Consider the following 18,545-nt stretch of genomic DNA (forward strand, 5'->3'; position numbering starts at 1 on the left):
GGTCAGCAAATCACATTACCTAGGAATTAATAATGTAGACAGGGCCGGCGCTACCATAGAGGCAAAAGGGGCATGCTCGAGCCCCAGCAGCGCCGACCCTGCAATATTTTCTTCTTCTTCTGCCCGCTCGCACTGCTCCCCGGGGCCCTGCTGCAATTATATTAGCAGCGATAATTACCTTATCCCCGTCGGGTGGGCGAGCGGGCAGTGGCTGCACTAGGAGACATGCTGTCTCCCTCCCACTCTATGACCCAGCGCGTGTTTACACATGTAATTATCCCTGCTAATGTAATTGCAGTAGGGCCCGGGGAGCAAACGGGTAATGGGGGGGGCCCCAACACTGAAGTTTGCCCCGGGGCCACAGGGCCCCTTGAACCGGCCCTGAATGTAGACTGAAAGCAACAAATAATTAAGTTTTTCTTGCTATTCATTTTCATATAAGGCTGTCTGCACCACACATTCCAAGATATGCCCTCTTGCCAACTCTTGTACATGTTAATGTATCATACTCAACCCCAGTCATGTAGATCAGTGTTTCTCAACATTTTATTGTTATGTACCCCTTTCCAAAACCCTGTATTTACCAAGTACCCCCTAGCATAGTAAACATTATCACAAGTACCCCTTGACAAATAAATATTTACGCAAAGTACATGATAATTGGTTCTAAACAATTTCCAAGCATTTAATATTGCTTATAAATATTGCTAAAACACTAATTTGGTGTTTAAATAAGATGTATCATTTTCTAAAACTCTAAATTTGTTATGCTTGGTTAAGTATATTAAGCCCGAGTACCCCCTGAAAAGCCCGAGTACCCCCTGAAACCATCAGAAGTACCCCCTGGGGTACGCGTACCGCATGTTGAGAACCTAGGATGTAGATTCATTTTGTGCCATCTTTGGCTCCCTTGTTTCTTGCAGCACGTCCGTGTCGGATGGGAGCAGCTCCTCACTACAATTGCCAGGACCATCAATGAAGTTGAGAACCAGATCCTGACCCGCGACGCCAAGGGCATCAGCCAAGAACAGATGAATGAGTTCCGTGCATCATTTAACCACTTTGACAGGGTGAGACATCAGTGTGATTAAAAATGAGATTGTAACAAATAACTCCAATCTACACTACGTCAAAAAATGATGAACTAAATGTACTCATTTAACCATAGTTGTTAACAGAGCTTATCTTTACTTCTTTACAGAAGAGAAACGGCATGATGGATCCTGATGACTTCCGTGCTTGCCTGATTTCTATGGGATACGATCTGGTAAGACTAGGACTCTTCATCTTTAGCTACCTAAGTTAGTGTGTGGTTTACTTTTTCTCCTACGTTTTTTCCTGGGTGATATATTCCCATTTTATCAATAAAATGCCTTTGAAGCCACCAGCAAACAAGAAAGTACAGTACTGAAACAGTAATTTTTTTACCTATTTTTGGTACTTTAATTGCAGAGTGCTGAAAAGTAATTTTAAACAGAAGAACAATTATCTCCTAGGAGAAAACTTAATTGAAACAGTGAATTGAACGAGGACTCAAGTCTGCTTTGCTGGAAGTATTTTGCAGAGATTTGAAGTGTAATTACAAGAAAAGATAAAAAAAAGGTGTCTGTGTATTAGTCCCTACACTTGTATCCAAAATTCCAGTACCAGTTAATGTAAAGCAGCAATATTCCTCACACTCCTGCAGTGAGTTGCTGATGGCCCTATCTGCTACCCACATAAATAACTAATGAAAATAATAGTTGCTAAATTCAACCTTTCCTATTAGTGCTTAACCCTCTCCAACTGGAAAAGGAAGCAGTGAGGAAGACAGCACATCATAAGCGGGCGGAGTGTGCACCACTCATATAGCCATAGATAGAGGGTAGTTCTGCAGAAGATCATAGCAAATCGGGGTAGGTTGTTGCTGAAGGGGGCAGTGTCAAAACAGTGCCAGTGTAAGCTAAAGTGAGTCTTAGCCTGAGAGGCTTGGGGGACTGTGGCTTTCTAGTGTATGGTGAGGTCATGTGACCCAGAAGTTGAGGCCCCCCACATTTGAGTATGGGAGGTGGCCAGGAAGTAGAAAGTTAACTATGAGGGGAAGAAGTTAAGAGTGTTAAACAAGCCTGAAATAAGGCTTTAAACTTTCATGGAGATACCAGTTAAGTTATCCGAACTGACCACTTGAATTTGATGTCTGCTCAGTTAATCTATGATTAACTGGCCTGATTTAGGTCAAAATTTCTGCGTTCATCTGATTCCCATTGTATTCCCTGACAAAGGATGATTCTAGGACTACATATTAGTACTCTGCTTGGACTGCATGTATTCTCAGCCATACATAACTCGGTTGGCAGATGTGAAGCCCAAGTCAGTGTCTATTTGAATTTAAACCTACTGCACATCAGAAAAAAAAATCTACAGAAGGAACTACCCTGCCTACATAACCTTAAACAAAACCTGTAACGGTAAAAAAACTCCCCTGGGGGTACTCATCTCGGGTGGGGGAAGGCTCTGGATCCTATTGAGGCTTCCCCCGTCCTCCTCGGTCCCACGGAGGCGGAGAAAATCCTCCCCAAACAGCGGCGATGTAAATATTTACCTTCCCGGCTCCAGCGCAGGCGCAGTATCGGCTCTCTGCGCGGAGATAGGCAAAAATAACCGATCTCCGTCAGGTCGCCCTACTGCGCAGGCACAAGTCTCCTCCGCCTGCGCAGTAGAGGGGACCTGATGGAGATTGGCTATTTTTGCCTATCTCCGTGCGGAGAGCCGCAACAGCACCCCCGCTGGAGCCAGGAGAGGTAATTAAATCAGCGCTTGTCAGGCTTGTCGAGGGAGGATTCTAGGATTCTTCGGGGGAGCCAGCGCTGGACTGCCTGCAGCTACAGGAGTGGGGGAAGCCTCATTGGGACCCTGAGGCTTCCCCCTCTATAAAGAGAACCTGAACTGAGAGGAATATGGAGGCTGCCATATTTACTTCATTTAACCAGTACCAGTTGCCTGGCAGACCTGCTGATCCTATGCCTCTTATACTTTTAGCTATAGTCCTTGAACAAACATGCAGATGAGGTGTTTCTGACCCAGGCCTTACTTAATTAGCTGTATGCTTGTTTCAGGTTTGTGATTCAGTTACTACTGCAGCCAAAGAGATTGCGTGTGAAAAAAGGGCGCAGGATAAAGCCAAAATCATTGTTTTTCGGCAATGATAAGGAAGTAAATTTAGGTTGAAATTAGAAAATGTTTCTAAAGTATTTTTTAATTATTGTAAGTATCACAAAGCCAAATGTTTAGGTTAATTTTATCATTTCTTCATCTTTATCTGAAATAGAATAATAAATACATTAAAATGACGGTAATCAAAAAATCGCTAAATATAGTACAAAACAATGAAAAAGAAAATATATTTACAGTCGTAATAAGCATAGTAAAACATTGGTAAATATTACGGATATTTTACTTCTACTAAGCCTAACCCTACTCTCACACAGAACTAGAGATGGCCCGAACGATTCGCCCCCATAGTGCATCATTAGGTTCAACTTTGACTCTCTACATCACAGTCAGCAGGCACATTGTAGCCAATCAGGCTACACTCCCTCCTGGAGCCACTCACTCCCTTATAAAAGGCAGGCAGTGACAGGCATTATTTGGACTCACTCATGTGCCTGCAGTAATTAGAGAAGGGAGAGCTGCTGCAGACTCTCATAGGGAAAGCTTAGTTAGGCTCTTGTAGGCTTTTTAGCTTGCTTCTTGCTGATTCTTATTGCTAAAAAAGCACCCCTCAACAGCTCTTTTGAGAGCTAATCTTGTTCTTGTGATCTTTTTTGTGTGTGGCCCACTTGCATTATATACAGCCCTGTCAGTCAGTCGCAGCTGGCCTTTGGTGTAATTCCTACTGTGCCACTGCCAGGCCCAGCACATTCAGTGACTACCTGTGTGTGTGGACAGGCAGCTGCAGATTTGTAATCCCATCCCAATCACTGCACCTGTTCACTGTTCAGTGCACCTACCTACCTTATATATAAAAAAATTATTATGAGAAGCGCCAGGTTGTCACATAAATAAGTATTTCTTTTTATTCCAAAATATCAAGACAATTTAAAATTCCTCTTAGTCTCACATGCACACACACACACACACACCAACAATATCCCCCTTAATCACACTGGGAGTGTGCTGATGAGCTGTTTCAAAATAGAAGGAAAAAATATATAAAATCATCTGAAAGAGGCTTTTCCTTAAAAATGAAGTAATATAAAATAGCACTAGCAGGTACCAAAAATCTTCACTAGAAACCTCCACAATCTATCCAATCCTCCTATGGCTATTGTATGTGCACAGTATTGGGGATCAATTGCTTCTGGTTCTTATGCATAACTGTCACAAAAGAGTCCGCAAGGTTTCCTCCTGTGCCGTCCCAAGGGCTGCGGTAAGAGATTAATATTACTCACGTAGCCGTCCTTATAACCATATAAGGGGGAGAGAGCTGCTCCGACGTAGTTCACCAACCTCCCGGCGCTACTGGTGCGTCCGCTCGTAACACTCAGTTCCCGGTCTCCCAGCTGCTGGATCCCCGCAGCGTTTCCCACTAGCACTTCCGGTTCACGGGTCAAGCGATGACGTCACTTCCTTGCGTCTCAGAGCCGGCTAATATTTCCTTGCGCTCCACGGCTTGCGATACCAGATTATGCGCAGGTCCTTATCAAAAAGGTTCACAGCTTAACAATACATTCCAAATGATCTAAAGGGGCGCCCCACTAAGATCCTCTTGACATGTTTCGACACTCTCGGGTGTCTTCATCAGAATAAAATGGAATAGCACGAAGCATTGAACACCCTCTTCTTATAGTTTGCAGTCTCCTCTCCTCATTCCTTCCTTAAAGTGACCTGTCTTGTAAATACTTCCTCCTCCTAGTAATGGCAATTTCTTTGTAGTTCAAAGAGGAAAAAGTTTATATATGCCTCTTTACAAGAAAAGAACCACTAAAGAGGATTTTGATTATTACACCTACCTACCTACCTACCTACCCACCTACCTACCTACGTGAGCGCAAGCATTGTTAATACCACCAGTTATTGCACCTGTTGATGGCGGTACCTGTGTGTGTGTGACAGGTGCACATTTGTAATACCCATCACTGCATATACCTACCTGTTTTGTTCAGTGCACCCATCTACCTACGTGAGCGCACGCAGTGTGATATTCAATACCACCAGTCCCTGTACCTGTTCACGGTACGTGTGTGTGAAAGGTGCACATTTGTAATACCCATCAATGCATATACCTACCTGTTGTGTTTAGTGCACCCACCTACCTACGTGAGCACACACAGCATCTCTGCCTGCACGCCGTTTGACTGCCTGCCCTAAGACTAAGTCGCTCCCCACACAGCATCTTTGCCCGCAGGCTGCTTGACTGCCTTCTCCGCCACCACCAACAGGGTCCAGGACTCCAGGTGGATTCCTGAATTTTTAAGGCTGCTGCGTGGCCGATATGAAAAAATTTCTGGTGCATGTACATGCCTGTCTAATGTTTCTGGCTGCACTGCAGCTGCAACAACAAAACAAAAGGCATGTACATGTGCCAATCCCCCTTCATCATCATTACCTTGCTGCGGTGAAGGGGCTTGCGTATCACAATGAAGCAATGACCGCCGGCCATATGAGTGTCTCGGGGGGTGGGAGGGCACACCCACGATAATAAGGTCGTTGCTTCATTGTGGACAGACCAAATTTGATCAGCTGGACAGTCACTGTTCTGTCATTCAGCTACCTCAGCCCTTCAACCATATAGGCTGGAAAGCCGCCATCACCTGCACTCTCGTCATGGTGCGCACCACCCCAGCATGGTCGGCACTACACAAACAGCTGTTTGCAGTCACTGCATACCTTTCACTGCATCTTTGACTGCACATTGTATTATACCTGGCAGTCAGTGCATACCTTTCACTTGAATGGATGGCAGACTTGCCCTCCATAACAGATTCTCGTTAAAGGATTTAAAGTTGATTCATCTCATATACAGCTGGGCCTCGAAAGTCCTCCTGTATTGTTATGTTTGGTCACTACCTCGGGACGTGTATGCCATGCCTGCTGCCTTCCTTGGATGTGTGGTAGCCATTCCTGCTCATTTGCCCACAGCGTGTCTGCTGCCTTCCTTGGATGTGTGGTGGTAGCCATTCCTGCTCCTTTGCCCACAGCGTGCCTGCTGCCTTCCTTGGATGTGTGGTGGTGGTAGCCGTTTCTTAGGCTCCCACTCTGGACTGGAATCGAACCAGGATTCCCCAGCTATTACCCGTGGTCACAATGGTACTAAGAAAGTACCATCGAAAGTTTTACACAGTTGAATGAATGGCAGACTTCCCCTCCATAACACATCCTTCGCAAATGCTTTCGATTTGTTTCGTCTTGCGCTGGGTCAAGGGTCCATCTGACCACAGATGCCTGGTCTGCAAAGCACGGTCAGGGAAGGAACATTACTTATACAGCAAATGGGTCCTTACTTGGATGTGTGGTGGTGGTAGCCGGTTCTCATCGAAACCTGATTCCCCGGCCATTACCCTTGATCACAATGGCAGACTTGTCCACCATAATAGATTCTCGTTGAAGGTACTGAATGGCAAGCAGAAAATGTAATTTTAAAAAAATAGATGTATCATGTAAGCTTTAACAATGGTAGAGAAAGAACCATTGAAAGTTGACAAGGCAGTCAGACATTACTTGATATCACTGAGGAAGAGCAATCTCGCCATGGTGTGCACTAGTCCAGCACGGCCGTCACAACACAAACAGCTGTTTGCGGTGCGTTACACAGTGAGTTTGGTGTGTCAAATACTCTAACTACATTCCCTGATTGATGTATACACATGCAAGATGTTTTAAAGCACTTTAGGCCTGCAATTTAGCATTCAATGTGATTTCTGCCCTTAAAATGCTGCTTGGCGTCAAATCCAGATTTTTCCCCTGGACTTTTGGCGTCTATCCCACTCATCCATGCAAAAACTCAGATGTTAGACCCCTTGAAAGATATTTTCCATCACTTTTCTGGCCAGCATAAGTGTTTCTAGTTTTCAAAGTTCGCCTCCCCATTGAAGTCTATTGCGGTTCGCGAAAGTTTGCGCGAACCGAACTCTTGCGGAAGTTCACGTTCGCGGTCCTCGAACTGTAAATCGGAGGTTCGGGCCATCTCTACACAGAACCCTCCCTCTACCTATACCTAACCCTAAGACCCCCCTGGTGGTGCCTAACCCTAATGCTCGATTGGGGGCCCTAACCCCAAGACCCGCCCCTGCCTGAACCTTTGACCCTCCTGGTGATGCCTAACCATGAGACGCCGCTGGTGGTGCCTAACCCTAATATACCCCTGGTGATGCCTAACCCTCAGAACCCCGGGTGGTGCCTAACCCTAAGACCCCCCTTCCTGATACCTAAACCTAAAATCCGCTTTCTCTGCTGCAAACTATTAAAATACAAAAAGCAGTATATTTGTAAGATAATACATTTCAAAACCATAAGCGATACATTTGTGAGATAATACATTTCAAAACAATAAATGACAAAATTATAATTCTCAAAACGAATTTCAATATGCTAAAACAGTTAAAACAATAATTTACAAAAAAAATTGAAATTGTCAAAACAAATTTGAAACGATATTTTACAAACCACTACTTCTCAAAACGAAAATTTTCTCACTATTTAATGGGAGTCCGAATCGTCCAGTTTTGGGCTCAACAGCAGATATTTAACATTAGAGTGAATGCCCGATTTGTCCACTTATGCGCCTGATTTTCCTGCTCCCTAGAGATCACCTAGGCAGGTGCCCGGGGCCAAGTGGGTGGCAAAGGGCCCACCTGCCACCTTCTCTGACCTTTCTCCACTTACCAAAATGACCACAAGGGGTGAAAAATCTACTACTTTGCCTAAGGCCTCATTACATGTTAATCCATCTCTGAGCAGGATACCAGGCAACTAGGGTTGTTGAGAAGGAAATAAATATGGCAGCCACCATATACCTCATGCTTCAGGTTCCCTTTAACCTGCTGAAGTATTGGGTTTTGACATTTTTCCACTGTGTAATTTTTCTCCATACAGTGTATAGCCTCACAACATTTTCTCTTTCCTTTTCCCAGGGTGAAGTTGAGTTTGCCCGCATTATGACTTTGGTGGATCCCAACAACATAGGAGTCGTAACCTTCCAGGCTTTCATTGACTTCATGACTCGGGAGACAGCAGAGACAGACACTGCTGAACAAGTCATGGCTTCATTCAAGATTCTGGCATCAGATAAGGTCAGTGTGCGTCTTGTGTATGTCTTGTGTCATCATGTGTCCTCTGCTCATTAGGAGCTCATAGTGGATGAGCTGCTTTGTGACCTGTTGCCATTACATTGCAGTGCTACATTACCATTGATGAACTGCGCAGAGAACTGCCCCCAGAACAAGCCGAATACTGCATCAGCCGCATGACAAAATACATGGGTGCCGATTCTGTCACCGGAGCCTTGGATTACATGTCCTTCTCCAGTGCCCTCTATGGAGAGAGTGATCTGTGAAAAGATAACACCTTTCTGCTGCTTCCCATAACTATTCCCAAGCCCCACCCCTCCCCTGTACCTCAGTCTTTTACCCAAAGGCAAAAATGACCTTCTTAAAGTGTATCAAAGTGGTAAATAAAATGTATATATACACTTTTTTGATCAAACAAAATGGCGGCTAAGCAAACATCAAACTTGGGCTCAGTCTCAAGTAGTTTTAAAAAGCAACAAGTACTTTATTGCGTTACTACTGATGTCCTCTTAGCTAAATGATTGATCATTATTGCCTGTGTCAACCATGCCTATGTTACCTATTTTAAATCAATGTTAATAATACTTGTGTAACTGTAAAACATGCACCTTATATTGCATAGCTCTTCCTATGTCTATGATGAGGTTCTGGAAGTGGAACGGAGGGTATGAGATGTGAAACAATGCAATGAATCTCCGATGTGCCTTGATAGGACTCATGTCACTATTGAACTAGATAGTGCTTTGAAGTCAAACCAGGGGAAATACATTTTAGAGAATAAATTCCAAATAAATTTATATCCCAAATTCATTTGGAAACCTCTGTTTCATTGTAACAAGGGTATGAGTGTATATATACATTTTAATGGTTAATTATTGCTGTAGTTACAGAACGTTAGCATTAGCTGCTTAGTTCTCATGTAGTATAAACGCATTTTTTTTTTTAAAGCATCGATCTGCTCATGCAGCCATAGGTCATTGAAAGTGGTAAAAAGAGAGGGACTTAGCAAGGTGACACAGTTTTTGAACCTTCCGTAAGCCAGTATGCATTGGTGACGCGCCAGTTAAGAGCCGTGTGGTGTAGTTATGGTTCCAAAAAAAAAAAAACCTAAAGAAAAAAAAAGTTGTGAGTTTATATCTCTTAGACTCACTTCCAGGAAGAGTCCTCTGAAGGTGAGAGGAAAATAAATGTGAATATTTAATGATTACATGGATTGTGTTCTTCTGTTCATGTTATTTTTTTTTTATTTATACACGTTAACTGACAGTTTTACTGTAATTTTACAGACAAGACACAGGACATTTAAATATTGTGCTTTTCTCTTGGTGGACTCAAAGCGCCAGAGCTGCAGCCACTAGCAGTGTTAGGGAGTCTTGCCCACGGTCTCCTTACTGAATAGGTGCTGGCTTACCAAACAGGAAGAGCCGAGGTTCGTACCATACCGGCATTTTCAGGTTCAACATACTGGCATTTTACATAATGAAAGCCCTAGTTGAGGCACAGTGGTGTAGCAATAGGGTATGCAGAGGCTGTGAATGCATTGGAGTCCTTAGACCAGAGGGGCCCTCCTTCAGCTATAGTATTAGCTCCTCATTGGTAATGATCACCTCTATATGCGCATAAAATAGTGGTGATCATTACCAAACTTTTACCTCTCCTACATTTCTAACACTGCCGATGTCCTTGGTAGGTTATGGGGCTCAAAACCAATTGTTATTTATAAAGTTCTTGAGAAAGCCCAATGAAAAAATCGCATTGGGGCCCAAAGCTCCTTAGCTACACCACTGACACCACTGATGAGGCACACATTTTTTTTGTCTTAGATTTGTATTAGGCACACAGTTGCTGAGCTTGTAGAATAGAATAGAATAGAAAATCTTTATTGTCATTGTAACAACCAAAAATTGTACAACGAAATTCTTAAGTGCAATTTTCCAGCAAAAGCAAATACAGCATAACATTCCATTCTTACATACATTGCATTGTTTATGTCAGTGTAGAAGCTCCCTGATTAGCTGATGCCAAATAAATCACTTAAAATAGCTAGCACCTGCACCACAGACTGTCAGTGCTATAGACTGCAATCTTTTCAAAGTGATTCAGACTGTGCCAGCCCCATACTAGCCTGAATAGTAGAGATGGTGCATAGTAGACACCAGTAGCAGCTACACCCACTGAGATAGAATCCTGACCCTCTCACAGGAGTTTTGTCATGCAATCAAAATTTCCAAGACAGAAGTTTTATTAGCAGAAACCTCCTTTCACTCAAAAGGTGCTCCTTTCATTCAAGCACTCTTATTCCTAAGCTGTTGCATAGTGTTTTTAGATTTGTACCTGGCAATGGGATTTAAAGTTCATCTAAATTTAGTGTGTGGGAGCTGTGACTGCAAAAAACAGAGAAAGCAGTGAGGAGAATGTTGCAACCCAATGACAAAAATAGTGCCTCACCTATTTAAATATAGAAAAATATGGTAGAGGACAACTAGAGTAATAAGGCAGTGATAAACTAGCCCTGCTCTGAGGCCTGGTGCACACCAGAAACCGCTAACAGATCAGCAAAATGCTAGATTTTAAAACGCTTTTTCTTATTTTTCTGTAGCGTTTCACCTAGCATTTTGCGGATTTGGGAAGCGTTTTTGGTGTAGTAGATTTCATATATTGTTACAGTAAAGCTGTTATTGAACAGCTTCTGTAACAAAAACGCCTGCAAAACCGCTCTGAACTGTCGTTTTTCAGAGCGGTTTGTGTTTTTCCTATACTTTACAATGAGGCAGAAACGCCTCCGCAATGCAAAATCTGCAGCAGCCCGGGAGTATGCATTTCTGCAAAACGCCTCCCGCTCTGGTGTGCACCACCCCATTGAAATACATCACCCTAGCGTTTTCACATCCGCAAGCGGATCGAAAAACACTGCCGAACCGCTCTGGTGTGCACTAGGCCTTAGAGTTCATTTACATTTACATACTGTAGGCGTTGAACAGTTTTGAAACAACATTTGATAAACACCCACTTGTAATATACACTTTGTGAGTACTATATTAGAAATAATTGTCTATTCAAACAATGATTAGCCAATCACGTGGCAGCAACGTAATACATAAAATCACGTAAATACAGGTTAAGCGCTTCAGTTTAAGTGACAATCCACTGTTGCTGAGAAAAATGCAGTGCCTGTAATTCAGCTTTATACACTGTACAGAATAACAGCGAAACCTATTACAGAATGTTTACATGTAAACACAGGGACGGATTTTCTGGAAAGGCCACAAAGGCCCGGGCCTCGGACAGCAGCAGCCTGAGGGACATGAAATAGGGTTGGCTACATATTGAAAGAGGAGGCTGAAAATGGGGAGCAACACATTAAAATGCTGATGCCCAAGGAAGTTGTATATGTTACGACCAGAACCCTAAGTCTGGCCACTTCGGGTTCTGGCCGGGAAAAACTAGAAGTGGCCGTCTCGCTGCAGCCAATGTCCGAAATGAATGAAGATTTCCGGAATCCCTGCGGCAATAATGTGACAAATGAAGCCGGCTCCTCGGCTCTGGCTCCTCCCGCCTATTCAGCTCTGGCAGCCGGGGCCCCCAGAGCCATTCGTAGCGGCCGGGAATCCTGCCGTTCGTTACTGCAGAGCGAGTGCTGGCAGAAGCAATGTCTGCAGCCTTCCCACTCTGCTTCCCTGCCACTACTAACGACTCTGGGGGCCACGCGTGTCCCCGGCTGCCAGAGCTAAATAGGCGGGAGGAGCCAGAGCCGAGGAGCCGGCTTCATTTGTCACATTATTGCCGCCGGGCATCCAGAAATCTTGATTCATTTTGCACATTGGCCGCAGTGAGATGGCCACTTCTAGTTTTGCCCAGCCCGAATCCGAAGTGGCCAGACTTTGGGTTCTGGCCGTAACATATATAAAAGAGAGGTGCAGCAGGACATGGATGTTATACACGTGAGAGAGGGCCACACGTGGAATAGGAGGGGCGCTGCTGCACATGGAAGGGAAGCCCCAACATACTTGACCTAGGGGTGGAAAATGTATAAATCCGGCCTTGTGTAAACATGTGCATATAATGTGCATAAAAGGGAACGTTTTTCCACTGGGTTCCTAAAAGAGACTGTGATAAGTTTGCTGCCAGTCAACAGAGATTAATCCAGGTGAATATCAAGCTTCTACGCTTAGCTGTTACATTCATCCCATCAAATAAATTGCTCACACAACCTGGAACAGCTAAGCTGAGAAATTTAGTGGGGCTGCGGCTTGGATTGCATCATCTATCTGCTCAAAGTGCAAGAAGGCTGGCACAGACTGAACTTTCTGAGAAGATTGTGGCCAACACAGCAGTGAAAGCCATAAATGTGGGAAATGATCCTTCTGCCTAGGTACTTTTAGAGTTACTGATTTAATTGAGGAGCTTATACACAGGTAAGGAAAAATTCTTCCAGTGAATGCCTATACACTAGTAGGAAACACTTCTGCCTAGAGTGGGGGTTTTAAGTGAACCCTAAAAATGTTCAAACAAAATGAAGCAATGCAAGTATGGCATACTGTATGTCTTTTGTTTGCCTACATTTTTTATGTCAACTTACACTTACATTACCCAGATACAAGGACATAAAGATCTTGTCCGGCCTAAATCTTTATTAAATATCACTTAACCTTCCCCTCATAGATCTCATGTGAGAGCCTTAAAGGGAACCTTAATTGTACTAAAAAAAAAAAAAAAAGCTTAAATTTCCTGGGGCTTCCCTAAGCCCCCTGCAGCCGTTCTGTGTCCTCGCCGGTCCTCTACGATCCTCTGTTCCCCTGCCGCAGGTTAGTTTAGTTTTCTGTTCACACGTCTCCTTGTGCGTGTTACCGGCCTCAAGCGAGTCCTGCGCAGGGGTAGTACGAAGTTTCTCTTACTGCGCCTCCGCAGAACTCGCTTGACAATGGGAACACGTCCAAGGAGACGCGTGGACAGGGGCTAACCCTTAGTCGACCAAAAACGAAAGTATTATCCGCGGCGGGGGAACAAATTGTTCGTAGAGGAGTGGCGAGGGCACAGGACAGCTGCAGGGGGCTTAGGGAAGTCCCAGGTAAGTGAAACTTTTTTTTAAAGTACAGTTAAGGTTCCCTTTAATGGGAACCCAAGGTGAGAGACATATGAAGGCTGACATATTTATTTCTTTTTACATAATGCACATTGCCTGGCTGTCCTGCTGATCGTTTGCCTGTCATACATTTAGCCATAAACCCTGAACAATCACGCAAATCAGATGTCTCTGACAAATCTGAGAGAATTAGCTGCATGCGTGTTTCAGGTGTGTGATTCAGACAATACTGTCCAGAAAGATTAGCAAGACTGCCAGGCAACTTTAAAAAAAAAAAAAAAAAATATATATATATATAGCAGCCTTCAATATGTCTCTCACCTCCTGTTCCCTTTAATGCTTTAAAGGGAACCTTAGGCCACATACACACATCAGACTATAGTCTTTGGAAAATGAAAGATCACAGACCACTCTTACCACCCTCCATGTAGTATGAGAGCCATGCTCTACACAGTCTTTTCTATGGAGCTGAACTCCACATCAGAAAAAAATCTTTGCAAGATGCTGCACACACAGATGCTGTACAGACACAAAAGATCAGTATCTGCAAAAGATCTGTTCCTGCCAAAAATCCATTCCTGCAAATTGCAATGATAGTCTATGAGATCTGCAGATCATCATACACACATGATTTAACTGACATTCATCTGCAGATCAAGCAATCATCCGCAGATCTGAAAATCCATCCTGGTGGATCTGATCTGCAGATGAATGTCAGTTAAATCATGTGTGTATGATGATCTGCAGATCTCATAGACTATCATTGCAATTTGCAGGAATGGATTTTTGGCAGGAACAGATCTTTTGCAGATACTGATCTTTTGTGTCTGTACAGCATCTGTGTGTGCAGCAACTTGCAAAGATTTTTTTCTGATGTGGAGTTCAGCTCCATAGAAAAGACTGTGAAGGTATGGCTCTCATACTACATGAAGGGTGGTAAGATTGGTCTGTGATCTTTCATTTTCCAAAGACTATAGTCTGATGTGTGTATGAGCCTTTAGGTGAGAGGGAAATGGAGGCTGACATGTTTATTTCCTTTTAAATAATGCACATTGCCTGACTGTCCTTCTGATACTCTGCCTCGAATACTTTAAGCAATACACCCTGAGGCCTTGTCCACATTGCGTTCAGCTCGAGTGTCCGTCCGTGGTGGGCCTTTTTTCTACGTGTTTTTAAAGCCTTTTTTGGCGATTTTCTGCGCGTTTGCTCGTTTTTGTGGGTGTTTTTGTAAGCGCTTTTGCAGAGCAATTCCGTCTTTTCATCCGGAAGAAAATACGGTAAAAATAAATACAATTTATCTTTTTTTTAAAACGCTCACGCAATCGCTTGCCAATGCAATTTTGTGAGCGTTTTTCCTATACCTTCCATTGAGGCAAATCGCCTCAAAAATGGCCCAAGCACCGCTTTTCAAAGCGGATCACAAACAAACTGCTCTAATATGAACTCTCTCATAGAGAATCATTGCATAAGCGCTTACAATTTTACAAAAACGCCTTTAATGTGATCAAGGCCTGAAAAAGCATGCAGATCAGATGCCTACGACAAATCTGACAATATTAGCTGCATGCTTGTTTCAGGTGTGTGATTTTGACCCTACTAACCAGAAAGATCGGCTGGACTGCCAGGCAACTGGTATTGTTTAAAAGGAAATAAATATGGCAGCTTCATTAGGTGTCACACTTTGGGTTCCTTTTAAGCTGTCTTCACTGTCAAGTGACTGCTGTACTGTTCTCTGATGACTAGTCAAGGAGTGATCTACATTGACAATGATGCTGTACTCCACCCTTAAGTTCTTGTTGCTTGCACGAAGGAATATAACACCAGATATTACTCAGATCAACATGATCCTGGTATACCACTCAGATCTTAAAGTGGAACTAAATTCAGAACATCGCCTCTGTTCTAAACGATTAGCCACAGCATGATAACCTTTATGTGAAAAAAAAAATCTTCATTACAATTTATGGAAATCCTGGAAAAAAAACCCTGAAGTTTTATTTGGTTTCACTTTTGCAAAAGGCACTGAAAGGGTTAAGCTTCAGTGTTTACTATATGGACAGCTGCCTTGACAGAGCTCTCCTGCAGTCTATTCACAGTTGCTGATAAGAACTAATTAGACTGGTTGATCTGCCTAAACAAACATAAAACCCAGAGAAGTGAATTTCTTCAGCAACTACATGGGGAATAAAGACATTTCATTGTGCACTGTGCAAGAGCTCGGGTCCACTTTAGGCCTCTTGCACACTGCACGCGATTCCGATTCAGATTCCGCTTTTTAATCAGTTTTTACATCCGATTCAGATTCTGATTTGCAGTGTGCAGGGAGCAAACTGCAAATCGGAATCTAAATCGGATGTAAAAACTGATTAAAAAGCGGAATCTGAATCGGAATCGCGTGCAGTGTGAAAGAGGCCTTAAGGAGTCAAAAACCGTTTATTGAGTATCATACAGACGGCATATTTTGATGAAGAAGAGCTTTGTCAGGTGAAGGAGTAATCACTGCTATGAGGGAAAGTGTGCCCCTCCCCACACTTCTCAATCAGACGTGGGGGTGGAGATGGAGGGAGATGTAGCGGAGCTGTCACTCAATCCCCCTTCCACTGATGGCAATGGAGAAGGTGTTTCTGAATACAGAAGGGGAATGATTTGGCTGGTTGTCTTTGAGGAAATGCCTGAGAATGTTTGCTAGTCATTTAGGAAAACCAGGGTTGCAGCATCATTCACATGAAGACACTGCAAATCTTAAAATAAAGGTGGGTGTGAATTTTAAATGAACACAAATTAGCTCTTCCATGAAAAAAATAATCTCACTGTCAGAGAACAATTGCTTAAGAGTTCTGTATAGGAATAAAACATTTTAACAAGAATAATAGTGCAGGTCGGGAACGTCCGCTCCAATGAGCGGAACGCAGGGAGCGGAACGTAGCAATGTGAACTTTCCCATCGGGAAAGCATTGCTTCCGCTGTTGCGTTCCGCTCATTGGAGCGGAACGTAAGCTATTTAAGCCTCAATCTGAACTAAGCCTTACTCAAAAGCAGTGCTAAAAGATAAAAGTATAATTAGCGTTGCATTTTAATAGGAGGGCTTTTTAGTCTTTTAGCTCCTTATACTTTCCTGGTGGTTCTGAGTCACCATAAGCTATCTGGGTATCCTGTAGTACTGGTGTAAGCCCTTTCAAATAGAGCCATATAAATCCCTGCCATGCACTGATGAGGACCAAAAAGTCCAAAAGAGACTGTGTGTTGGGTTGATGTGGCTCTATAACATTTCTAAGCTACTAGCTGATGACCCGGCTTTGGCTGGGTATGTATTTGGCTGGTGTTGGCTCCACCCACTTTGTATAACCCTAACACACAATTACTCAATGATCTAGTTTGTGGGCTTTGCAGTGTTTGGCATCAATAATTTGCACTGAAATGAAACAAATCTGATTGGCTGTGGCTCCACCCCCTTTTCTGAATTTGAACCACAGTCACCCAATGACCAACTGTAGCAGGTTTAAGGCTTGTGCCATTAACAGTGGAAGAATGACAGCAATTAAATATTACCCTTGAAAATCAATAGGTGAATTTTGACTGACTATTGTAGGCGCCACCCACTTTTCTGAATATTAATCCCAGTCACCCAGTGACCAACTGTGCAACGTTTGAGGACCCTACCATTAACAGTGTAAGAATGGCTGCAGTTTGCATTTTCCCAGTAAAATTTGTATTTATCTCCGCCCACTGATGACACGGCATTGTCCGGGTATGTACTTGGCTGGTGTTGGCTACGCCCACTTTTTCTAACCCTAACACATAATTACTCAATTACTCAACGACCAAGTTTGTGAGCTTAGCGGTCTTTGGCATCAATAATTTGCATTGAAATAAAACAAAACTGATTGGTTGTTTGTGGCTCCACCCCTTTTCTGAATTTAAACCCAATCACCCAGTGACCAACTGCACCACGTTTGAGTCTTGTGCCAGTGCAAAAATGGCAGCAATTAAATATTCCCCCTGAAAATCAATAGGTTAATTTTGATTGGCTTTTGTAGGCTGCACCCACTGAATTTTAATCCCAGTCACCAGGGCCGGGCCGAGGCAGAGGCTGGAGAGGCTCCAGCCTCAGGGCGCAGTGTAGGAGGGAGCGCACAATTCATTCAGCTGTCATTCCCAATTGTGTTTGAAGCAGAAAGAAATAAGAAAAGGGGCTACATGGCAGTGACTGCAAGCCAGATAACTAGAGATTAAGGTGTTGGGGAGGTTGGGGGCCTTGGGGCACCTATTAGTCTAATAGCAATCAGTGTGTGACGGCTGGGGTGGGGGGGGGGGGCGCACTTTGGTGTCTCAGCCTTGGGTGCTGAAGGACCTTGTCCCGCCTCTGCCAGTCACCCTGTGCAAAGTTTGAGAACCCTACCATTAACAGAGTAAGAATGGCTGCATTTTTCCTGTGAAATTTGTATTTGTCCCCGCCCACTTTTTGGTTATGGAGATAAAAAGTATCCTGTATGTTATTCCAGGTAATGTACTGTGTGTGTGCTAAATTTCATTCAAATCCGTTCAGCCATTGTTGCGTGATCGCCATTGTTGCGTGATTGAATAACAAATATCCAAAGTTTCGCATTTATAATATTAGTGAGATAGGCTCACTATACACCATTGGTTCTGGATGTGTGCCTGGCTTTCGGGGGCATAGAAAGATGATGTGCATATTGGGGAGTGATGCATCATGGGAAACAACGGTTCCTCACTTAGGGCTGAATTATTGCAAATACCTTTAACCAGTTGAAGACCACAGGCTTACACCACCTATTGACCAGGCGATTTTTTGATATTCAGGCCACTGCAGCTGTATTAGCTCGCTGCAGGACCATACAAGTCAGCACACAAATGAATCTTATCCCTTTTTCTGGCCACCAACACAGCTTTCTGTTGGTGGCTTCTGACTGCTGTTCTGTTTTTTTTTTTTTTTTTAAATTAATTTGTCTTTTTTTTTAATTAAAAAAATCACTATTTTATTTAAAATTATGATTCCCTCCCTCCCCTCGACAACCAATCATCTTGATCACCTCTCATAGGTATCATCCTACGAGAAGGATCTGTTTCTATGACTCTCCTGGGGACGGCTCAGTGACAGAGCTGTCCCCCGTACAGAGCTGCAGTAGATCGCAGCGATGTACATGTATATAAATGTATTTTTCGATTTGTAACAG

At 43.5% G+C, this 18,545-nt stretch overlaps 1 protein-coding gene across 1 annotated transcript in view; it reads left to right on the top strand.

The window, feature by feature from the left end:
• ACTN3 (actinin alpha 3) overlaps positions 1 to 9,474 on the top strand; it is a 148,893-nt gene extending 139,419 nt beyond the window's left edge. The window contains exons 18-21 of the mRNA XM_068260716.1: positions 924 to 1,070; positions 1,202 to 1,267; positions 8,112 to 8,270; positions 8,375 to 9,474. Coding sequence (XP_068116817.1) covers positions 924 to 1,070; positions 1,202 to 1,267; positions 8,112 to 8,270; positions 8,375 to 8,533 — 531 coding nt within the window. The 3' untranslated portion in view covers positions 8,534 to 9,474. The remainder of the gene's footprint in view (positions 1 to 923; positions 1,071 to 1,201; positions 1,268 to 8,111; positions 8,271 to 8,374) is intronic.
• Positions 9,475 to 18,545: the final 9,071 nt, after the last annotated feature.

This window comes from Hyperolius riggenbachi, chromosome 11, assembly GCF_040937935.1.
Source record: "Hyperolius riggenbachi isolate aHypRig1 chromosome 11, aHypRig1.pri, whole genome shotgun sequence".
NCBI classification, from domain to species: Eukaryota; Metazoa; Chordata; class Amphibia; order Anura; family Hyperoliidae; genus Hyperolius; species Hyperolius riggenbachi.